This window comes from Sarcophilus harrisii, chromosome 3, assembly GCF_902635505.1.
Source record: "Sarcophilus harrisii chromosome 3, mSarHar1.11, whole genome shotgun sequence".
NCBI classification, from domain to species: Eukaryota; Metazoa; Chordata; class Mammalia; order Dasyuromorphia; family Dasyuridae; genus Sarcophilus; species Sarcophilus harrisii.
This window is the reverse complement of record NC_045428.1, coordinates 605,439,999-605,464,084: the sequence shown is the minus strand read 5'-3', so window position 1 is coordinate 605,464,084 and position 24,086 is coordinate 605,439,999. Positions and strand designations below refer to the sequence as shown.

Below are 24,086 nucleotides of genomic sequence, written 5' to 3'. Positions count from 1 at the left end.
AGTTGCATGTCTGTCAAGATAGTCTTCAAGATTCATTCTTGTAATATTTTGAGTTCCAAACTTTTTTCTCCTTCCTTCCCTTGCCTTCCACCTCTCTCCCCGAAGAGCACAAACAATCTGACATAGGGTATATATCTACAATAATTTTAAACACATTTTTCTATTGGTCGTATTGTGAAAGGGAAAAACCACTTGAAAGAAAAAAAAAAAAAAACAAGAAAAATTTTAAATAGTATGCTTGGATTCACATTCAGTCTCCATAGTTCTCTCTCTGGGTGCTTGGTGGTATTTTCCATCCTATGTTTACTGGGATTGTCTTGGGTCACCACATTGCTGAGAAAAGCCAAGTCTTAGCTGATAGCTGATCCAACAGATATATCCCAAAGAGATAAGAGCTGATCCAAGAGCCAAGATAGCTGATCATCACATAATCTTGTTACTGGGTACAATGTTCTCCTGGTTCTGCACATTTCACTCAACTTCAGTTTATGTAATTCTTCCCAGGCTTTTCTGAAATCAGTCTATTCATCACATTTTATATTCCATAACAGCCATACACCATCACTTATTCAGCCATTCCCTATTTGCATCCACTCAGTTTCCAGGTCCTTGCCATCCCCAAAAGAACTGCTACAAACATTTATGCACATGTGGGGCATTTTCCCCTCTTATCTCTTTGGGATATAGACCAGTAGTGATGAGGAGGTCCTAGATGGTGTTTTGGACCAAGAGAAACTAAATAGATCCCTGAAGCCTGCAGGGAGAAGGCCCTGATGGAGAGCAGTTTAGCTCCATGGTGCCCCTTTGGGAAGGTCCTCCAGTCAGAAATCCAAGTTATGTCAAACTCCCAACATGCAGCTCTTATAGAAATCCCAGCCACGTCTCTGAGGTTACATTTTCCTTATGTGTGGGAAAAAGGTGAAGAACTTACAGATTAAGCACATTTTCTTCAGGGACTGTTATCTAAAGCCTTAAGGCTTCAGTTGAGGAAGCATGTGATTTTAGATAAGGTCTGGACTATATTCTATTGTTCAAAGAAGACACTGGTGGGGAAGTTATACATCTACTGCATTCCACTGACCAAATAGGGGAATAAAGGCTATGTGACCAATCATACCATATAGAGGGTGGGATTTGAGGGGGTTCTTTGTCTGAAATACATAAAAATTGTGAAAACTCTCAATGGAATGACTCTCCTACTGTGGGTATTTTTGCTGTCCTTTCGGACCCACAGGCCAGGACCGTCCGCTTCTCGAGATTCTAATAAATTCTTTCTGTACATCATTTGGGGCGACTCTTGAGTAGTCAGTTTGAGTAGGTGCAATTGTCCCAAACACTTATAAATCTACTTATGGGCCATCACCTTTGGACCAGTCTACCATGGCACTCTGCCTTCAATGGCTTTCTCCTTGCCTCTTCAACATGGTCTCTCCCCACTCCACTTTTCCTTACAATTAGCTAACTCTTTGGCGGGGGCTGAGTCCCTTCCAGGATTTAGCCTACCAGTTAAGGGCGCTCCCCTCAATCACATGGGGAGCTCCCTTTCTCCTGGGTAACTGTGAGTTCCTCCGAGGAACTCTTCTTTCCCATGATCTCTCACTGTATTTAATATTTACCATTCCTGGGGTCATTTGTATTTCCATTTGTCAGTAACCTTTTCCACTAAATAAATCTTCCTTTTGCCAAAGAGAAGAGCCATGGTGAAGTCTTCGGATGACCAAACCCCATCAATCCCCTATCATAGACCACATCACTGACACTGCTAGAGCAAAGGTTATGCAGAGTTCCCAGTCATTTGGGCATAGTGTGGATGGTATTTTCCATCCTAAATTCTTCAGAATGACCTTGGATCACACTATTGTGATTCAATATAGCTCAGAGACTCAGAGTTGATCATTATGCAATGTTCCAGTTTTGTACAGTAGTCTCTTGATTTAACTCACTTTATTTTTCATTAATTCATAAAAAGTCAGAGTTTTTCTGCAACCATCTTGTTCTTCATGTTTTTGTTTTGTTTTTTTTGCCATGACTAGGTTCCATTATAATCTTATGTCATAACTTGTTCAGTTATTCCTCAATTGATTGAAAATATGGGTTTCATTGAACAATTGCACCAGGGGAAAAAAACAAGGTTTTTGCCTTGTAAACAGGACAAATACCATCAAATATAAGGAAAGAGAAACAAATATACTCTGCAAAACTTTAGAATCCACAATACATAACAATTGTGTTCTAAATAGAAAAGGAGCCCAAGATGGCCTACCCCACAAATGTGATGTACAGTCAATAAAAAAAGGGTATTCAAAACATTTATAGAAAAAAAAAATTAGACTGGCAAAAATCATGTGCTTCTCAAACCCCAGAGGTATCTGATGAACAGCATATAGAACAACCCAAGTACAACAAAACAATAGAATGACTAAGAGAATTGTTTCTTCCTGTACATATGAACACAAAAATGAAAACATGTATTTTAAAAAGGAATAATGGAAGAAATAGAGCATTAATATTCATGCCATCCTCCAGAATTGATGGGTTTTGTGGAACTAAATTTTAGAATGTGAGGAGCTATAAAAAGGAGGAAAAGAAACTCATTGAAAAGGATATGTGAAGTACTTTAATCAAGTTAAAGACTAACAAGGAAAGGAAATGTAATCTTGTAGATTAGGGGAATAAAAGAACCTATAAGAGAATGGATAAAAAGAAACAGCAACAGAAAATGGGAGAAAGAAAGGAGGGAAACCTTATTTCAGGGTTTGTAAGAAGTACTACTGATTAAAGCATGGTTGGAATAAGGAATATATTTTTCCCCTTTTAATACTATTTTATTTTTTCTAATTACGCCTGAAGGCATTACCACCCTGATAATATGCATACGGTTCCTCCCAAGTGTGGTAAGGAAAAAGCTCAGTTTGTCTCAAGTATGAATTCTCTGTTGCTTCCCAAGAATGGAGTTAAGTGTGATACCATTCCACATTGATGACAGTTATAAAGTTCCCCCTCAGTGTGGACTTCTAGAAGTCCAGCAATGCTGCAGCTCTGTCTGGGAGCCTTTCCACACTGATTACATTCCTAAGTTTTCACCCGATTGTGAATTCTCTGATGTAAAGCAAGATTGAAGCTGGATCTGAAAGCCTTTCGACACTGACTACACTCATAAGGCTTCTCTCCAGTGTGGATTTTCTGATGTGCATAAAGATTAGAGCTGTTGGTGAAAGCTTTCTCACACTGATTACACGCAAATGGTCTCTCTCCAGTATGGATTCTCTGATGTTTGGCAAGACTGGACTTCTGTGTGAAAGTCTTTCCACACTGATTACAATCAAAAAGATTCTCTCCAGTGTGGATTCTCTGATGGACAGCAAGGCGGTAAGGTGATGTAAAAGCCTTTCCACACTGACTACAGTCACAAAGCTTTTCTCCAGTGTGAATTTTCTGATGTGCATAAAGATTAGAGCTATTGGTGAAAGCCTTTCCACAATTATTACAAACAAAAGGTTTCTCTCCAGTATGAATTCTCTGATGTTTGTTAAGACTGGACCTCTGTGTAAAAGCCTTTCCACACTGATTACAATCAAAAAGATTCTCTCCAGTGTGGATTCTCTGATGGACAGCAAGGCGGTAAGGCAATGTGAAAGCCTTTCCACATTGACTACAGTCATAAGGCTTCTCTCCAGTATGGATTTTCTGATGTGCATAAAGATTAGAGCTATTGGTGAAAGCCTTTTCACAATGATTACAAACAAAAGGTTTTTCTCCAGTGTGGATTCTCTGATGTTTAGCAAGACTGGACTTCCATCTGAAAGTCTTTCCACATTGATTGCAATAAAAAAGGTTCTGATGTACAGCAAGGTGGGAAGGGAATGTGAAAGTCTTTCTACTTTGACTACATTCATAAGGTTCCTCTCCAGTGTGGATTTTCTGATGAGCATTAAGATTAGAGCTATTTGTGAAAGCCTTTCCACAGCAATTACAAACAAAAGGTTTCTCTCCAGTGTGGACTCTTTGATGTTTAACAAGACTGGACTTCCAGGTGAATGCCTTTCCACACTGATTACAATTAAAAAGTTTCTCTCCAGTGTGGATTCTCTGATGCTTAACAAGACTGGACCTCCATGTGAATGCCTTTCCACACTGATTACAATTAAAAAGTTTCTCTCCAGTGTGGATTCTCTGATGCTTAACAAGACTGGACCTCCATGTGAAAGCCTTTCCACACTGATTACAATAAAAAAGATTCTCTTCAGTGTGGATTCTGTGACGTCTAGAAGTCTCCTGGGACTGAAAGGGCTCTACTTCAGTGAAACATTGGCTATATTCAATGTCCTGAAGAGAATCAGTCTCTGAAAAAATTTTCTTATAATGGTTAAGGGTTGAAGACTGTCCAAATCTCTTTCCAATTTCAATAAGTTGACATTTACTCTTTGGATGCTGATCTGCCTTGATGTTAGAACCATGGATTTCGTTCAACTTGGAGTCATAGGGACCATCACTCAGGACACTCTGCAGGTTACATTCTTCAGCAAAAAGTGTGAGTTTGTTAGTCATCTCATTTACTTGGAATCTGGTCTCTCCATCTGAAAAAACAAAACAAAACAAATACACACACACACATAGAGACACAAAAATGCATGCATTACAGAAGACTTATGAAGCGCATGATTCTAATGGTTTTTTTGTTTTGTTTTTTTAATAACTTTTTATTGACAGAACTCATGCCAGGGTAATTTTTTTTTTTACAACATTATCCCTTGCACTCACTTCTGTTCCGATTTTTCCCTCCCACTCTCCACCCCCTCCCCTAGATGGCAAGCCTATATATGTTGAATATGCCGTAGTATATCCTAGATACAATGTATGTGTGCAGATCCAAACAGTTTTCTTGTTGCACAGGGAGAATTGGATTCAGAAGGTAAAAATAACCCGGGAAGAAAAATAAAAATGCAAACAGTTTACATTCATTTCCCAGTGTTTTTTCTTTGGGTGTAGCTGTTTCTGTCCATCCTTGATCAATTGAAGCTGAATTAGGTCTCTTTGTCAAAGAAATTCACTTCTATCAGATTACATCTTCATATAGTATCATTGTATATAATGATCTCCTGGTTCTGCTCATTTCACTTAGCACCTGATTCTAATTGTTAAGAAGTTATTTTGGGGGGGGGGGCAGTGGATAAAACACAGATCCCAAAGTGAGGAATATCCTGTTCAAATGTGGTCTCAGACACTTCATACATACTAGCTGTGTGACCCTGGCAAGTCACTTAAGTCAAAATGCTTCACAAAAAAAGAAAAAAATTTTTTTTCTTAAGTTTATGAATCTCTTTTTCTAAGTGATTCACTTTCTTTTCATATTTCCTTGATTTCCTTGTGTTAATCCTATTTATTTTTACCAATTTTTGCTCAATCTTTTATTTGATTTTTGAACTCCTTTTAAAGTTTGTACAATAATTCTTTTGGAGCTTGTAACCATTTAACATTTCTCCTTGAAATGAGAGTGGCTTTTTAAACATCATTTTCTCTTTTTGACTATGGACCCAGATTGTTTCAATCCCCACAGTAGCTATTACATTCAGGTTCTTTCTCCTTTGCCACCTCATATTTATTTTTATTTTTTTTATTTTAAGCCACTTATTATTGTCAGCTCTCTAGTCCTGATTTTGGGGGGAGAATAGCCCGGGCTCCAGGTCCTATCACTGTCATTTGCAGAGCTCAGTACCCCTGAGTTAAGGCCAGGGCCCCCAGCCACACTGTTCCAGCACAGGCTCCCTCTCCCTTTGGTCTGCAGCCACAAACCTCAGTGCCTCCTCTGCCCAGTGATTGAGACCAGGGTCTCTACTTTCTTACAAGTGCCCACAGCCAGCAGGGTCCCTGCAGCCCCCCACACCCACCAGCTATGGGCTGGTTTTCTTGGCCACAGCCACAGGCTGGGACTAAGTCTGCTCAGCACAACAGGCCCTGTTCAAGCCATAACCCGGGCCCTTCCTTCCTCCCTTTCCAAGCCCATCATCCACCCACTACCACAGTCCCAGAGGGGAAAGCTGCCCCAGGGTTTGCTCTTTCTGGACTGAGCAGAATCTCCCTGCAGGTGTTGGCCCTTCATGTGGGCTGAACCTCCATCCTAGGGGGGTCAGGGCCTCCCCAGGGACCTGTCCAGGTGTTTCAGCAGCACAAATTTTGGACTTTGAACCTCCTCTGCTGGTCCCAGGTCATGTTCAGATGGTTTTTTCATGTGTTTTTGGCACTCTGGGAGAGCCAAGCACCCCCTGCCCTATTCTCCCATCTTACCAGAATCCCCTTCCATGGTTTTTAGAGTGATGTTTTCAGCGAATTTGTCATTCACCCGGCCTGGGGATGAACAAGGTAACAAGGTCAGCCCCCTGACTGAGGGCCACTGTTTGAACTTCAGGCCACAAGCCAGGACCCCAGTGGACAGAGAGCTGGTGCTTGAGGATAAGGGTGCACTCAGTGGGGCCTTCTGAGATGCTTCAGAGAAGGGATCCCTTCTCTGCCACAGGGGCTACTTTGGGCCTGATGATGAGCACCAAGAAAAGAGAGGAAACAGTCCTTACCCAGGGACAGCAGGTTCTGGACACTCTCCAGCATGACCTCCTTGTACAGCTCCTTCTGAGAAGGGTCCAGGAGCCCCCACTCCTCCTCGGTGAAGTCCACAATAATGTCCCTGAATGTCACCAACTCCTAAACCATCAAAAGTCACTGATTTAGAGCCAAGAGGCACAATTCATCTCGTCCAACCCTCATCACCTTAGAGGAGGCAACTGAAGAAGGGATGGGATTTGCCTAAAACTCAGAGAACCTTTAGGAGGGTTGTCTTAGACTAACCCTGACTGACTGAAAAAGTCAGTAAGAGCCCAGGGGAATACTGAGGAAAGCATTTTCTATTCAAAGTGATTATTATGTTGGAATAAAAAAAGCTGGAAAAATGTCTTTACTAGACGGCTGCTCGCAGCGGCATTAGGGAGAACATTTGGGTCTATAGAAGGTGTGGAGGAAAGAGAGAACAGATCATGTGAGATTGCTCCTCACCAGGAGTGTCCTAAGTGAGGCATGAAGAAGATTCTAGGAAGAGTTTGGCAAGTCCTGTGCATTCGGGGTGGGAGAAGGGAGGAGGAACCTTAACAGTGATCACTGAGGAGAGAACAAAGATGCGCTTTTCCAGGAGTTCCGTCATTTTGGAGCAATTCTAGCTCGTTCTTATAGATCAACATCTGTTCCCTTTTTAAAAAATACATTTTGATTTCTTGTTAAAACACCTGATTTATGTTCTACTTTTAATCTATATTTGGCTTTTAGTTTCCTTTATTTGTATTATTGACTTTTTGAGCCATTAGATAATTTGTGATTATTTTCCCTAATTTTTTTAGATTCTCAAGAATTAAAGTTTCCCTTTTCCCGGCATTCCCTTCATGGGCGTTCTTCCCTGCGCTGCATTTATTCGCAGCGCAAACCATCCCTCTGGGAAGGCCTTTTCTGGTCCCTCCCACATCACGGGGGTCAGAACAGCCCCTTCCCCTGCTCTCTCGCTCCTTTGTGGCCCCGTTTCCCACCAGAGAAGCCGGAAATTGCTCCTTTTCTCTGACTGGACATTTTACAGGAAGCTCCTCAGGATGGGGCCACGAGCTCCCCGCCGTGCGCTGCCCGTCCCGGCCTCCACAACCCCCCGGTGCCCGCCCGCTTTCCCCTGGGGCCCTGCCCGACGCCGAAGCCGAGGCAGCTGCTCCAGCGTCCCCAGGCTCGCTCAGCCAGCTCCACCCACTGGGACATCGGACGCCCCCGGGAACGTCCCCATTAAGGGCTCCCCCTACAGAGAGTCCCCTGAACACCTGGGGGGGGCGCTGCACTCACCTGGGACGGGGGGCTCCGGCTGCCGGGGGCCATGTCTCTGGTTCCGGGCGTGGGTGCTCGGCCGGGCCGGGGGAGCCAGGGAGGGAGGCCGGCTCTGAGGCTCCTGGGCCCAGGCTGGATGCGGACCTGCCCACAACGAGAGAGATGTCAGGGCAGGACAATGGGGAGAGAGTGCTCCCCGGGAGGAGGGCGAGAGATCTCAGAGAGAAGGAGGCCGAGAGATCTCACTGTGGGGGCAGGAGACCCTCCAGGACCCTCAGCACTGCACACTACGGCTCCTGAACCCTGGGGGGAGGGGCAGCCCTGGGGGCCTGAGCCACAAGGGACCAAGGTCACAAAGCCTTCACCCGAACCCCTGCAAGGCCAGCGTGACCCCGGCCAAGCCCTTCGTCCCTGCCTGCCTCAGTTTCCCCATCTGTAACGCGGGACCCCCACCTCCCAAAGACCCCAGGGAGGGAAAGAGGCCACGGGGCAGAGCCGGACGGGAGGCCCAGAAACTGAGCGGCCCCTCCTCTACCCGGCTGTCCTCAAGGAGGCCAAACGCGGTGGGTGGTTGAAGTTTACCCCGAGGGCTGCATGTAGAGAGCGCCTGCTGTATACCAGGCCTGGACTTAGAGCTTTACAGAGCCGATCTCACTGGGAGGGAGAAGGGGGGGAGGGGCTGCTCTATCCCCTTTTACACAGGAGGAAACTGAGGCAAGTGGGGGCCAAGTTAGACCTTGCCGCCCCCCAGATGTCCCGGGCCCTCGGGGCGCCCCGAGCAGCCCCCGCCTCCGCCCCCCCTCCCCCCCCGCGGCTCAGGGCCGGGCCGCCAGTCGGGCCCCTCCCCCCGCGGGGCTGCAGAGGCGCCTCCACCGCGGCCGGGGCAGGAGGAATCACTCCCGGCCCGGGCCCCGGGGCAGCTCCGCCCTCACGCGCCCCCCCGCGGGGCTGCTCCGCTCGCGCACCACCTGCTCTGCGCGCCCTCGGACCCCGCACGCGCGCGCCCGACTCCGGGGACTCGGCCGCGCGCCCCGACACTGACAGCGGCGGGAAGGGGGGAGGCGGGGGAGGGGCGGGGGCCGCGCCTGCGCACTGACGTTCTGCTGCCTTCTCACCGGGCAGAACTGAAGGAAACGCCAAACTAGGAAGCCCCGCCCGAGCACCGGGAGACTCCCAGCATGCCCTGGGACTCAGCGGCGGCGGCGGGAGGAGCCGACGGTCCCTAATGTCAGCGGGAGGCATTCTGCCTGGCCGCGTGCTCGAGGGTCCTGGCCGGGGAGGGGGTGACGTCATCCTCTCCCTGCTCTGGTGGTGACGTCATCATCTCCCTGTTCTGGTGATGACATCATCATCTCCCTGCTCCGGGCCTTCCCCTCCCCCACTCCCTTTTCTACTTCCGGTTCTGGGCCACCCATTGGAGTGTAAGAGGCCCAGTGCCCGCCCTCTGACCCCCGGAATTCCGGACGCTGCTTGGGACATAGTTGGTGCCCAATGAGTGCTCACGGCTCCCTCAGAAGTGGTGCTGACCGCGGCCCATTCTTACAGATGGAGAAACTGAGTCAGGGGACGAGAACCAGTTTTCCTCAAAGTCTTGGGAAATGCCAGGACAGACCCCAACATTGGGGGCGCCGGGAGCCCCCCGGGGAACGAGAGGCCTGGGGTGGCCGGGGGCAGAATGCGAGCCCCCAGCCAGTGGGCTTTAGGTTCACATTTGGCTTCAAAGCCCTGGGAGATGTGAGGCCCTTTCTCCCTCCTGTCCCACAGCCTCTCCCCCCCCCCAGCCCGGAGCCCTCAGCTTCTTCCCCTGGAGAATATGTGACCCTGAAGCGATCTCCCCGTGTCTGGGGATGCTCCTCTGTACAACGCAGATAATCCCAGCGCCCCCCTCTCAGCCCCGGGGTGGGGATCCAAGGAGGTCCTGGCCCCGGGACCAGGAGGTGCCTTCGAACCTTAGTGCTCATTCTTGGGAGCATTTGTTAAATCTGGCTCTTGCTCTCGCTCCTCTTGGGTTACAGGAACCTCCCCAACTGCAACCGCCTCCCCCACAGTGTGAGCCCTTCCTTGCTGACAGCCTTGGACATCTCTGGGAAAGGAGTCAGAGGAAGGTTCCCAAGGTCCGGACTCCTTGGTTACATGGAAATCTGCCTCCTCCAGGAGCTTCTTTAGCCGCCCCTGGATCCCCCGCCAGCCCCTCCCCAACAGTGGGCCCCCTCCCTCAATCGCCAGGCCCAGTTCCCTCCAGGGGTGAAGCTTCCCCTCTCAGTTGGTCACTTCCCAACAGGCCCAGCTCCCCACCTTTAAGGAAACCGCCTTGAACCCTCCCTGCCTTGGAGCCATCCTTCTCTCTCAGTCCTTTTCCCGGCCAAACTCCCTGAGGCAGAGGCTGAAGGTTGTTCCTTCCTCTGGCACCGGCTCCTTACCTGCTGCTCGGTTCTTGCACTAGTTCTGTCTCCTGGATCTCAGACTCCTGATTGAGGGACGCTCTGGATCCTTCCTCATGTCTCCACATACTGCATAAGGACCAATTTTCAGAGAGTTTTTCCTTTAGGGCTGATCCAGCTATAGAGGGTCAAACATCACAGTATCCTAAGAGGAGAAGACAAGTGACCGACAATAAAACCACATCGTTTACTTTAGAAAACTCAGTTCCATCAGAACCACACTGACAGGGACTGATGGTCTTTCCTCCGGAACCTCAATTTTCCCAAGACCTAAGTTCTGCCAGGACATCAACACAGACTCCTCTGGGTAATCTACTCCAAGGTTTTCTTGTGGCCGACTTTCTACTCAGAAGAAGGGTCTGAGTCCCAGAATACAAAGGAGGGAGACTGGGAGGGGATGGACAGATGAGGGAGGAGGAGGTCTCAGGAAACTAGAAGTTTAAATTTTGATCCAAATACACTTAGAGCCCTAAAGTGGAACTGAGTGGACTAGAAGCAGGTCCTGGCAGAAGAAGGGACATCAATAGGACCCTGGCATTCTAACTCCAGCTCATGATGACCAGGAATGGGGCACAGAGGACCTTATAGACCTTCTCAGAAAGACTTGCTTCACTGATGCCCATGAGGTCTCTTCTGCTTTCCATAAGGCCCTCCTTTCTGAGCAAGCTGCCTGGGCCTCTTCCTCCTAGCAGGCCCCAGGTTGGAATCAGCCTCCCTTTTAGAGCATTGTCTCCAGAAATGGTTGTCTGTGCTTGCCCTCCCCAGGTAGGTCTGAGCCCGGAGATCTGTGCTCTCCCTGACTCTTCTTCATAGAACCAGAAGTGGTCTTGGGTGCCACTGTCATGAAATATCACTCCTGCTTCCCTCAGTTCTCTAAAGCCCACCCAGAGGCCCTGCTCTCCTGACTGGGGAGACTTATCAATTGGACCTACTCTTATGCCTATATTGCTGCTCTCTGGCCATTGTGTCTCCCAATATCTTTCTTTCTTGCACTCTGGACATCATAATTATATCTTTTGGACTCATATCCCCTCACTATCAGTGAGTCTCTCCTACCTACCAAGTAGGTAATCATTTTCCAAATAGAATTTCTGAAGAAATATACCTGACTCCATTTGATGCTGGATGGGCTTTTCCTATATCAATGTACTCAAGGTCCCCTTCAGCACCATTTTTTTCCCCTTAATAAAGTAGTCTATATGTATTTTTAAAATTTCAATGGTATATTTTTTCTAATTACATGTAAATATACTTCTTAATATTATTTTGTGTAAGATTTGGAATTTCAATTTTTTTTCTCCCTCCCTTTCTTTCTTCCCCCACCTCAAGATAGGAAGTTATCTAATGTAGGTCATACATGTACAATCATTTTAAAAGATTTTATTTTTACAATTACATGTCAAGATAGTCTTCAATACTATTTGTCTTCCCCCAGACAAATTTTGTATTTGTCTTCATTTGTATTGTTTTGAGTTCCAATTACATGTAAAGACCGTTTTGAACTTTCATTCTTTGAAGAGTAATAAGTACCAGTTAATTGGGGAATGGCTGAACATATCGGAATCTATAAATACCATATATTATTATTATTATTATTTTTTTGCTGAGGTAATTGGGGTTAAATGACTTGCCCAGGGTCAGACATCTAGGAAGTGTCTGAGGTCACATTTGAACTCAGATCCTCCTGACTTCAGGGCTGGAGCTCTATCCACTGTATCACTTAGCTGCCCTAAAACCGTATATTCCTGAAGAGTGATGCCAAACTGAGGATTACAGAGAAAAATTATTACATATATAAGGATGCTTGCATAGGACAGAATTAGGGATGTATAATGCGGCCTCTTTTGTTGGGAGGTCTAAAGGACTGAGCTGTGCACAAAGCTTCTGTGGTTCTTGACCCCAGAGGGGATCAAATCACTAAATGTGGGAGCTTAAAAATTTGGCAAACAGTAAAAGGTATAGCAAGATTTAATTCTTTCTGTAAAACTAAACAAGCACATGCATGTCATTAATAGGAAAATTTGCTTTCCTCTTTCATAAATAGTAAAACAAATGTATCCCTAAAGTTGTTTTAAAATAAATTCCTTTATACTTTTTCTCAGTAAATGTTTGATTTGTATACCTATTTTATATAAAAATAAAAATCCCTAGGACAAGCAAAAATTTCTTGGGCAAAAAGTAGAGAGTTTAAGAAGTCCTATAGGAGGCCTTCCACTGTTACATAGATTCCCTGTGTTTAATCTGTGGCATGAAATCCCCAAAGTACAGTCAAGTATGAACCCTAGAGGAAAACCTTCTCATAACTGTTCTATCAACCTTTTTTTTCCTCTAGTAAATTTATTTATTCTTAATATGCATTACTTTATGAATCATGTCAGAAGAGAAAAATCAGAGCAAAAGGGAAAAACCATTGGACAGAAAAAAAGGAGTGAAAACAGCATGAGTTGATTTACATTCAGTCTCCTTGGTTCTCTTTCTGGATGCAGATGGCATTTTCTGTCCAAAGTCTATTGAGATTGCTTTGGATCACTAAACCACTGAGTAGAACTGTTTTTCATAGTTGATCATCGCACATTCTTGCTGTTATTGTGTACAATATGTGCCTGGCTCTGCTTTCACTCAGCATCATTTCATGTAAATCTCTCCAGGCCTTTCTAAAATCAGCTTGTTCATCATTTTTAAAAGAATATTTCATTTCTTCATATACCACAACTTGTTTTGCCATTTCCCAACTGATGGGCATCTACTCATTTTCCAATTCTTGATGAATCAACCTTTATTCCAGTATGACTGAAGTTGTCTACTAGTCATCCCTCTTCAGAAAAAAACAAAGTTCCAGGAGCATATTTACAGGAAACACTTTTCTCTACAATGAATTCACTGACAGAAAGTAAGAGAGAATCTTTAGCTAAAAGCCTTCCCACACTGAAACCATAGGGAACCCCTCAGATTGATTTCTCTAATACTGAAGATGCTCTGAAATTCATGTAAATGACTTTCCTTATTCTTGACAGTGATGAGATTAATATCTAATATGAATTCTGAGATGGGAAATAAGAGATGCTTCTTGCCTGAAGGCATTACCACCTTGATAACATGCATAAGGTTCTCTTCTAGTGTAAAACCTCTTCAAAGAGGTAACTAAAAGCTCAGTTTGTCTCAAGTATGAATTCTCTGTTGCTTCCCAAGAGTGGAGTTCAGTGTGAAACCATTCCCCATTGATGACAGATATAATGTTTCTCTTCAGGGTGGACTTCTTGAAGTCCAGCAATGCTGCAGCTCTGTCAGAGAACCTAAGTTTTCACCCGATTGTGAATTCTCTGATGGAAAGCAAGATTGAAGCTGGATCTGAAAGCCTTTCCACAATGATTACACTCATAAGGCTTCTCTCCAGTGTGGATTTTCTGATGTGCATAAAGATTAGAGCTGCTGGCAAAAGCCTTTCCACAATGATTACACACAAAAGGTTTTTCTCCAGTGTGAACTCTCTGATGTTTAGCAAGAAGGGATCTCTGTGTGAAAGCCTTTCCACACTGACTACAGTCGTAAAGCTTCTCTCCAGTGTGGATTTTCTGATGTGCATAAAGATTAGAGCTACTGGTGAAAGCCTTTTCACAATGATTACAAACAAAAGGTTTCTCTCCAGTGTGTATTCTCTGATGTTTGGCAAGACTTGACCTCTGTGTGAAAGCTTTTCCACACTGATTACAATAAAAAAGATTCTCTCCAGTGTGGATTCTCTGATGGACAGCAAGGCGGGACCTCTGTGTGAAAGCCTTCCCACACTGATTACAATCAAAAAGCTTCTCTCCAGTGTGGATTTTCTGATGTGCATAAAGATTAGAGCTACTGGTGAAAGCCTTTTCACAATGATTACAAACAAAAGGTTTCTCTCCTGTGTGGATTCTCTGATGTTTGGCGAGACTGCACCTCTGCGTGAAAGCCTTTCCACATTGATTACACACAAAAGGTTTCTCTCCAGTGTGGACTCTCTGATGTTTGGCAAGATTATACCTCTGTGTGAAAGTCTTCCCACACTGATTACAATCAAAAAGATTCTCTCCAGTGTGGATTCTCTGATGTACAGCAAGGCGGGACCTCTGTGTGAAAGCCTTTCCACAATGACTACAGTCATAAAACTTCTCTCCAGTGTGGATTTTCTGATGTGCATAAAGATTAGAACTACTGGTGAAAGCCTTTCCACACTGATTACAAACATAAGGTTTCTCTCCAGTGTGGACTCTCTGATGTTTAGCAAGACTGGACTTCCATCTGAAAGCCTTTCCACACTGATTGCAATAAAAAAGATTCTGATGTACAGCAAGGTGGAAAGGGAATGTAAAAACTTTTCCACTTGGACTACATTCATAAGGTTCCTCTCCAGTGTGGATTTTCTGATGAGCATTAAGGTTAGAGCTATTTGTGAAAGCCTTTCCACAACAACTACAAACAAAAGGTTTCTCTCCAGTGTGGACTCTCTGATGTTTAACAAGACTGGATTTCCATGTGAAAGCCTTTCCACACTGATTACAATTAAAAAGTTTCTCTCCAGTGTGGATTCTCTGATGCTTAACAAGACTGGACCTCCGTGTGAAAGCCTTTCCACATTGATTACAATAAAAAAGGTTCTCTCCAGTGTGGATTTTCTGATGTAAGGCACGTTGGAAAGAGAATGTGAAAGGCTTTCCACAGTGACTACATTCATAAGGCTTCTCTCCAGTATGAGTTTTCTGATGCATACTGAGATTAGAGCTATTGGTGAAAGCCTTTCCACATTGATTACAAACAAAAAGTTTCTCTCCAGTGTGGACTTTCTGATGTCTAGGAGTCTCCTGGGACTTAACCGGCTCTACTTCTTCAGTGAAACATTTGCTATATCCCTTGTCTTGAAGACAACCAGTCTCTGAGGAAATGTTCTTATAAAGGTTGAGGGTTGAAGACTGTCCAAATCGCTTTCCAATTTCAATAAGTTGACATTCACTCTTTGGATGTTGATCTTCCTTGATATTAGAACCATGGATTTCTTTCAACTCGAAGTCACAAGAAACATCAATCATGACTCTCTGCAGATCACATTCTTCCACAAAAATTCCCAGCTTTCTAGTCAACTCATTTACTTGGAATCTGGTCTCTCCATCTGAAAAAACAAAACAAAACAATCAAATACACACACACATATAGACACATAAATACATGCATTACAGAAGACTTACAAAGCTCATAACTTTTTCTTTCTGATTCTAATTTTTTAAATTTAATTTAATTTTTTATTAGAGCTTTTTATTGACAAAATATATGCATGGGTAATTTTCCAATAGTGACCTTTGCAAAAACTTCTGTTCCAACTTTTCCCCTCCTTCCCTTCACCTCTTCCCCTAGATGGCAGGCAGTCCCATACATGTTAAATATGTTAAAATATACATTAAATACAATATGTGTTTACACATTGTTAAGTACAATATGTAAATAGAAATATGTATGTACATATTTATAAAGTTATTTTGCTACACAAGAAAAATAAGATTTAGAAATATGGTAAAAATAACCTGAGAAGGAAAACAAAAATGGACGTGGATAATAACAAAAGAAGTGGAAATGCTATGTTGTAATGCACACTCATTTCCCATTGTTCTTTCCTGGGTGTAGCTAGTACTGTTCATTACTGATCAATTAGAACTGATTTGGATCCTTTCATTGTTGAAGAGAGACATGTCTATTTGTTAAGAAGTTATTTGGGGGGAAGGGGTAGTGGATAAAGCACAGACCCTGAAGTGAGTAATATCCAGTTCAAATGTGGCCTCAGACACTTCATACTTACTAGCTGTGTGACCCTGATAAGTCAAGCTCAAATGCTTCACAAAAAAAAAGAAAAAAAAAAGTTATTTTCTTAAGTTTTGAATCTCTTTTTCTAATTGGTTGACTTTCATTTTATATTATCTTGATTTTCATGTGTTGATCCTATTTATTTTACTTTTTTTGCTCAATTTTTTATTTTATTTTTAAACTCCTTTTTAAGTTTGTTCAATAATTCTTTTAGTTCTTGTGACCATTTAACATTTCTCTTTGAAATAAGAGTGGCTTTTTGAACATCACTTTCTCTTTCTGACTATGGACCCAAATTGTCTCAATCCCCACAGTAGTTATTATATTCAGGTTCTTTCTCCTTTGCCACCTCATTTTTATTTTTGTTTTATTTTAAGTCACTTATTATAGTCAGCTCTCTAGTCCAGATTTTGGGGGGAGAATAGCCCGGGGTCCAGGTCCTTCTCACTGTCATTTGCAAAGTTCTCTTGGGGCCCCAAGCCTGGGCCCTCCCTAGTACCCCTGAGTCCATGCCAAGGCCCTGTCCCACTGTCCCAGCCACACTGTCCCAGTACAGGCTCCCTCTCCCTTTGGTCTGCAGCCACAAACCTCAGTGCCTCCTCTGCCCAGTGAGTGAGACCAGGGTCTCTGCTCTCCTACAAGTGCCCACAGCTAGCAAGGTCCCTGCCTCCCCCCCACACCCACCAGCTGTGGGCTGGTTCTTCCTTGGTCACAGCCACAGGCTGGATCTCAGTCTGCTCAGCACAACAGGCCCTGTTCTAGCCATAACCCGGGCCCTTCCTTCCTCCCTTTCCAAGTCAATCACTCACCCACTACCACAGTCCCAGAGGGGAAAGCTGCCCCAGGGTTTGCTCTTTCTGGACTGAGCAGAATCTCCCTGCAGGTGTTGGCCCTTCATGTGGGCTGAACCTCCATCACAAGGGGATCAGGGCCTCCCCAGGGTCCTGCCCAGGTGTTTCAGCAGCACAAATTTTGGACTTTGAACCCTCTCTGCTGGTCCCAGGTCACGTTCAGATGTTTTTTTCTTGTGTTTTTGGCACTGCAAGAGCCAAGCACCCCCTGCCCTATTCTCCCATCTTACCAGAATCCCCTTCCATGGTTTTTAGAGTGATGTTTTCAGCGAATTTGTCAGACACCCGGCCTGGAGATGAACAAGATAACAAGGTCAGCCCCCTGACTGATGGCCACTGTTTGAACTTCAGGCCACAATCAAGGGCTCCAGGGCACAGAGAGTTGGTGCTTGAGGATGAGGGTGCACTCAGTGGGGCCTTCTGAGATGCTTCAGAGAAGGGATCCCTTCTCTGCCACTGGGGGTACTTTAGGCCTGATGATGAACACCAACAAAAGAGAAGAAACAGTCCTTACCCAGGGACAACAGGTTCTGGACACTCTCCAGCGTGACCTCCTTGTACAGCTCCTTCTGAGAAGGGTCCAGGAGCCCCCACTCCTCCTTGGTGAAGGCCACAATAATATCCCTGAATGTCACCAACTCCTAAACCATCAAAAGTCACTTGATTTAGGGCCAAGAGGCACAATTCATCTTATCCAACCCTTATCACCTTAGAGGAGGCAACTGAAGAAGGGATGGGATTTGCCTAATACTCAGAGAACCTTTAGGAGGGATGGCTCAGACCCCTGACTGACTAAAAAAAGTCAGTAAGACCCCCAGGGGTTAGGGTTAGGGTTATTGGAATAAAAAAAAAGCTGGAAAAGTGTTTTACTAGACGGCTGCTCCCAATGAAATTAGGGAGAACATTTGTGTCTATAGAAGGTGTGGAGGAAAGAGAGAACAGATCATGTGAGATTGCTCCTCACCAGGAATGTCCTAAGTGAGGCATTAAGAAGATTCTAGGAAGAGTTTGGTAAGTCCCGTGCATTCGGGGTGGGAGTAGGGAGGAGGAACCTTAACAGTGATCACTGAGGAGAGAACAAAGATGGATTTTTTTCAGGAGTTCTGTTATTTTGGAGCAATTCTAGCTCGTTCTTATAGATCAACATCTGTTCCCTTTTCAAAAAATACAGTTTGATTTCTTGTTAAAACATCTGACTTATGCTCTATTTTAATCTATATTTCATTTTTTGGTTTCCTTTATTTGTATTATTGACGTTTTGAGCCATTAGATAATTTGTGACTATTTTTCCTTAATTTTCAGATTTCCAAGAATTAAAGTTTCCCTTTTCCCGGGATTCCCTTCATCGGCAGTCTTCCCTGCGCTGCATTTATTCACAGTGCAAACCTTCCTCTAGGAAGGCCCGTCTTTTCTGGTCCCTCCCACATCACGGGGGTCAGAACAGCAGCTCCCCTGCTCTCTCATTTCCCACTAGAGAAGTCAGAGATGGCTCCTCGTCTCTGGACGAGTACCGTAGGTTCCTGTAAAATGGAGCTCAAGGATCGGGCCACAAGCTCCCCGCCGTGTGCTGCCCGGCCTGAATGGTCTCCACAAATGTCTCAAATGTCCTTCCACTTTCCCGTGGGGACTGGGGCTAGATATGGAAGCCACAATGACAGAGCTGGGCTGTGGCCGGGACAGTGGGAATTCAGAATCAGGAGGCGAATTTAGGGTTAGGGTTAGGATGCTCCAGCGGTCCCTAGGCTCGGCTCAGCCAGCTCCAGCCATTCCGACATCAGGCTCCCCTCGTAATGTCCCCATTTTGGCCTCCCCCTACAGAGAGTCCCCTTAACACCTAGAGGGGGGCTGCACTCACCTGGGAGGAGGGGCTCCGGCTGCCGGGGGCCATGTCTCTGGTTCCGGGCGTGGGTGCTCGGCCAGCCGGGCTGGGGAGGGAGAGGGAGCCCAGGGAGGGAGGACGGGTCTGAGGCTCCTGGGCCCAGGCTGGATGCGGACCTGCCCACAATGAGAGAGAGAGAGAGAGAGAGCTGAGCTCAGAGGAGGAGGCTGAGAGATCTCAGCGAGAGGGAGGCATGGAATGTTCGGCTAGCTTTCTGGAGGCCTCTGAACTGGGCCTTGGTGGCAGCAGAAAAATCACCAAGAGAATAGTCAGGAATAAAGCCCAAAGTCTTCATTGTCTCCTTGGGTCTCCCAGGGGCCCAGCAGTCTCAGTCAGTCAGCCAGTCTGCAGTCTCTAGTCCCTTCCATTCAGCAGCCGCCACATCTCAGTCTCTGGCTTCCATCTGGCTCTGAGCTCTCACTCTGTTACACTTACTTCCACTCATTATACAGACTAAGCCAGTCACTGTCTCACCAAAGAACCATTCTCTCCCCAGTTCCACTGAGTTAAATTAATATCTTGTTGCAAGATTTACATCGATCATATTGAGGCTGAAGTTCGCCTGCTCAGAGTCCTGCCCTCTACTGAGGCCCAGAGATCTCACTGTGGGGGCAGGAGACCCTCCAGGACCCTCAGCACTGCACACTACGGCTCCTGAACCCTGGGGGGAGGGGCAGCCCTGGGGGCCTGAGCCACAAGGGACCAAGGTCACAAAGCCTTCACCCGAACCCCTGCAAGGCCAGCGTGACCCCGGCCAAGCCCTTCGTCCCTGCCTGCCTCAGTTTCCCCATCTGTAACGCGGGACCCCCACCTCCCAAAGACCCCAGGGAGGGAAAGAGGCCACGGGGCAGAGCCGGACGGGAGGCCCAGAAACTGAGCGGCCCCTCCTCTACCCGGCTGTCCTCAAGGAGGCCAAGCAGGTGAGGTGGTTGAAGTTACCCGAGGGCTGCATGTAGAGCGCCTGCTGCTATACCAGGGCCTGGACTTAGAGCTTTACAGAGCCGATCTCACTGGGAGGAGAGAGGGGAGGGCTGCTCTATCCCCTTTACACAGGAGGAAACGCAGGCAAGTGGGGGCCAGATTGACCTTGCGCCCCCAGATGTCCTGGCCCTGGGGCGCCCGAGCAGCCCCGCCCCCTCTCCCCTCAGCCCCCTCGCCCCCGCGGCTCAGGCTCGGGCCGCCAGTCGGCCCCTCCCCGCAGAGGCTGCAGAGGCGCCTCCACCGCGGCCGGGGCAGGAGGAATCACTCCCGGCCCGGGCCCCGGGGCAGCTCCGCCCTCACGCGCCCCCCCGCGGGGCTGCTCCGCTCGCGCACCACCTGCTCTGCGCGCCCTCGGACCCCGCACGCGCGCGCCCGACTCCGGGGACTCGGCCGCGCGCCCCGACACTGACAGCGGCGGGAAGGGGAGGCGGGGGAGGGGCGGGGGCCGCGCCTGCGCACTGACGTTCTGCTGCCTTCTCACCGGGCAGAACTGAAGGAAACGCCAAACTAGGAAGCCCCGCCCGAGCACCGGGAGACTCCCAGCATGCCCTGGGACTCAGCGGCGGCGGCGGGAGGAGCCGACGGTCCCTAATGTCAGCGGGAGGCATTCTGCCTGGCCGCGTGCTCGAGGGTCCTGGCCGGGGAGGGGTGACGTCATCCTCTCCATGTTCTGGTGGTGACTTCATCCTCTCCCTGCTCTGGTGATGACGTCATCCTCTCCCTGCTCTGGGCCTTCCCCTCCCCCACTCCCTTTTCTACTTCCGGTTCTGGACCACCCGTTGGAGTGTGAGAGGCCCAGTGCCCGCTCTCTGACCCCCGGAATTCCGGACGCTGCTTGGGACATAGTTGGTGCCCAATGAGTGCTCACGGCTCCCTCAGAAGTGGTGCTGACCGCGGCCCATTCTTACAGATGGAGAAACTGAGTCAGGGGACGAGAACCGAGTTTTGCTCAAAGTCTTGGGAAATGCCAGGACAGACCCCAACATTGGGGGCGCCGGGAGCCCCCCGGGGAACGAGAGGCCTGGGGTGGCCGGGAGCAGAATGCGAGCCCCCAGCCAGTGGGCTTTAGGTTCAGTTTGGCTTCAAAGCCCTGGGAGATGTGAGGCCCTTTCTCCCTCCTGTCCCACAGCCTCTCCCCTCCCCCCCCAGCCCGGAGCCCTCAGCTTCTTCCCCTGGATGACTTTGATCCTGGAACCAAACCCTCCCCCACCCCCTCCGTTTTCTCCCCTGGACCAAGTGGGATTCTGGAGCCGCGCCGGGCACTCCACCCTCCACCCCGCTGTGCCTCAGTCTCCCCACCTGGAGGACATGTGACCCCCGTGCCTCAGGTTGCTCCTCTGTACAACGCAGATAATCCCAGCGCCCCCCTCTCAGCCCCGGGGTGGGGATCCAAGGAGGTCCTGGCCCCGGGACCAGGAGCTGCCTTCGAACCTTAGTGCTCATTCTTGGGAGCATTTGTTAAATCTGGCTCTTGCTCTCGCACCTCTTGGGTTACAGGAACCTCCCCCGTTGGAAACGTCTCCCCCACAGTGTGAGCCCTTCCTTGCTGACAGCCTTGGACATCTCTGGGAAAGGAGTCAGAGGAAGGTTCCCAAGGTCCGGACTCCTTGGTTACATGGAAACCTGCCTCCTCCAGGAGCTTCTTTAGCTGCCCCTGGATCCCCCGCCAGCCCCTCCCCAACAGTGGGCCCCCTCCCTCATTCGCCAGGCCCAGTTCCCTCCAGGGGTGAAGCTTCCCCTCTCAGTTGGTCACTTCCCAACAGGCCCAGCTCCCCACCTTTAAGGAAACCTCCTTGAACCCTCCCCCCCTTGGAGCCATCCTTCTCTCTCAGTCCTTTTCCCGGCCAAACTCCCTGAGGCAGAGGCTGAACGTTGTTCCTCCCTCTGGCACCGGCTCCTTACCTGCTGCTCGGTTCTTGCACTAGTTCTGTCTCCTGGACCTCAGACTCCTGATTCAGGGACGCTCTGGATCCTTCCTCATGTCTCCACATACTGCATTAGGACCAATTTTCAGAGAGTTTTTCCTTGAGGGCTGATCCAGCTATAGAGGGTCAAACATCACAATATCCTAAGAGGAGAAGACAAGTGACTTTTCGATAAAACCACATCGTTTACTTTAGAACAAACTCAGTTCCATCAAATCTAAATATACAGGGACCGATTGGTCGATTCTCCGGAACCTCAATTTTCCCAAGACCTAAGTTCTGCCAGGACATCAACACAGACTCCTCTGGGTAATCTACTCCAAGGTTTTCTTGTGGCAGACTTTCTACTCAGAAGAAGGGTCTGAGTCCCAGAGTACAAAGAGACAGGGAGGGGATGGACAGATGAGGGAGGAGGAGGTCTCAGGAAACTAGAAGTTTAAATTTTGATCCAAATACAATTGGAGCCCTAAAGTGGAACTGAGTGGACTAGAAGCAGGTCCAGGCAGAAGAAGGGACATCAATAGGGCCCTGGCATCCTAATTCCAGCTCATGATGACCAGGAATGGGGCACAGAGGACCTCATAGACCTTCTCAGAAAGACTTGCTTCACTGATGCCCATGAGGTCTCTTCTGCTTTCCATAAGGCCCTCCTTTCTGAGCAAGCTGCCTGGGCCTCTTCCTCCTATGAGGCCCCTGGTTGAAAGCAGCCTCCCTTTTAGTTGACAGGATTGTCTACTAGAAATGGTTGTCTGTGCTTGCCCTCCCCAGGGAGGTCTGAGCCTGGAGATCAGATGGCTGACCTGGGCTCTCCCTGACTCTTCTTCATAGAACCAGAAGTGGTCTTGGGTGCCACTGCCATGCAATGTCACTCCTGCTTCCCTCAGTTCTCTAAAGCCCACCCAGAGGCCCTGCTCTCCTGACTGGGGAGACTTATCAATTTCCTCAACCCTTATGCCCACTGCTCTCTGACCATTATGTCTCCCAGTATCTTTCCTCCTTGCACTCTGGAGATCATTATCACAACTTTTGGACTCACATCCCCTCACTCTTATCACTGAGCCTCTCCTATATAGGAAGAAGGTAATGATTTTCCAAATAGAATTTCTGAAGAAATCTTCCTGACTCCAATTGATGCTGGATGAGCTTTTCCTGTATCAATGTACTCAACGTCCCCTTCGGTATCATTTTTTTTCCCTTACTACTTTAGTATTATTGGTCACTTTGGTCACAAAAATACTATATGTATTTTTAAAATTTCAATGGTATATTTTTTCTAATTACATGTAAATATACTTCTCAATATTAATTTGTATAAGATTTGGAATTTCAATTTTTTTCTCCCTCCCTTTCTTACTTCCCTCACCCCAAGATAGGAAGTTATCTAATACAGGTCATACATGTACAATCATTTAAAAAATATTTTATTTTTACAATTACATGTCCAGATAGTCTTCAAGATTCATATTTGTATTGTTTTGAGTTCCAATTAACATGTAAAGACCATTTTGAACTTTCATTCTTTGAAGAGTAATAAGTACCAATTAATTGGGGAATGGCTGAAGATATCGGAATCTATGAATACCATATATTATTATTATTATTTTTGCTGAGTTAATTGGGGTTAAATGACTTGCCCAGGGTCAGACAGCTAGGAAGTGTTAAGTGTATGAGGTCAGATTTACCATATATTAATGAAGAGTGATGACAAAAAATATAATTACAGAGAAAAATTATTACATATATAAGGATGTTTACATAGGACAGAATTAGGGATGTATAATGTGGTCTCTTTTGTTGGGAGGTCTAAAGGACTGAGCTGTGCACAAAGCTTCTGTGGTTCTTGACCCCAGAGGGGATCAAATCACTAAATGGGGGGCTTAAAAATTTGGCAACAGTAAAAGTTATAGCAAGATTTAAATCTTTGTGTAAAAATAAACAAGCACATGCATGTCATTAATAGGAAAATTTGCTTTCCTCTTTCATAAATAGTAAAACAAATATATCCCTAAAGTTGTTTTAAAATAAATTCCTTTATACTTTTTCTCAGTAAATATTTGATCTATATACCTATTTTATATAAAAATATACCCGAGGACAAGCAAAAATTTCTTGGGCAAAAAGTAGAGGGTTTAAGAAGTCCTATAGGAGGCCTTCCACTGTTAAATAGATTCCCTGTGTTTTATCTGTGGCATAATATCCCCAAAGTACAGTCAATTATGAACCCTAGAGGAAAACCTTCCCCCAAGTGTTGTATCAACCTTCTTTTTTTTTCCCCTAGTAAATTTATTTATTCTTAATATGCATTACTTTATGAATCATGTTGGAAGAAAAAAATCAGAGC

The 24,086-nt window shown here is 46.7% G+C and overlaps 2 protein-coding genes across 3 annotated transcripts in view; one reads left to right on the top strand and one right to left on the bottom strand.

Annotated features, from left to right (window-relative positions):
• Window positions 1-24,086, top strand: part of LOC100914984 (zinc finger protein 454-like) — a 388,067-nt gene that overhangs the window by 143,533 nt on the left and 220,448 nt on the right. The window lies entirely within an intron of this gene.
• LOC111720235 (zinc finger protein 345-like) lies at window positions 12,998-19,748 on the bottom strand. The gene is made up of 4 exons (XM_031964035.1): window positions 18,816-19,748; window positions 17,475-17,601; window positions 17,191-17,250; window positions 12,998-15,423 (listed from the first exon to the last, which is right to left on the bottom strand). The coding sequence occupies exons 1-4, from the start codon at window positions 18,846-18,848 to the stop codon at window positions 13,580-13,582; spliced, it is 2,064 nt and encodes a 687-aa protein (XP_031819895.1). The 5' UTR covers window positions 18,849-19,748; the 3' UTR covers window positions 12,998-13,579.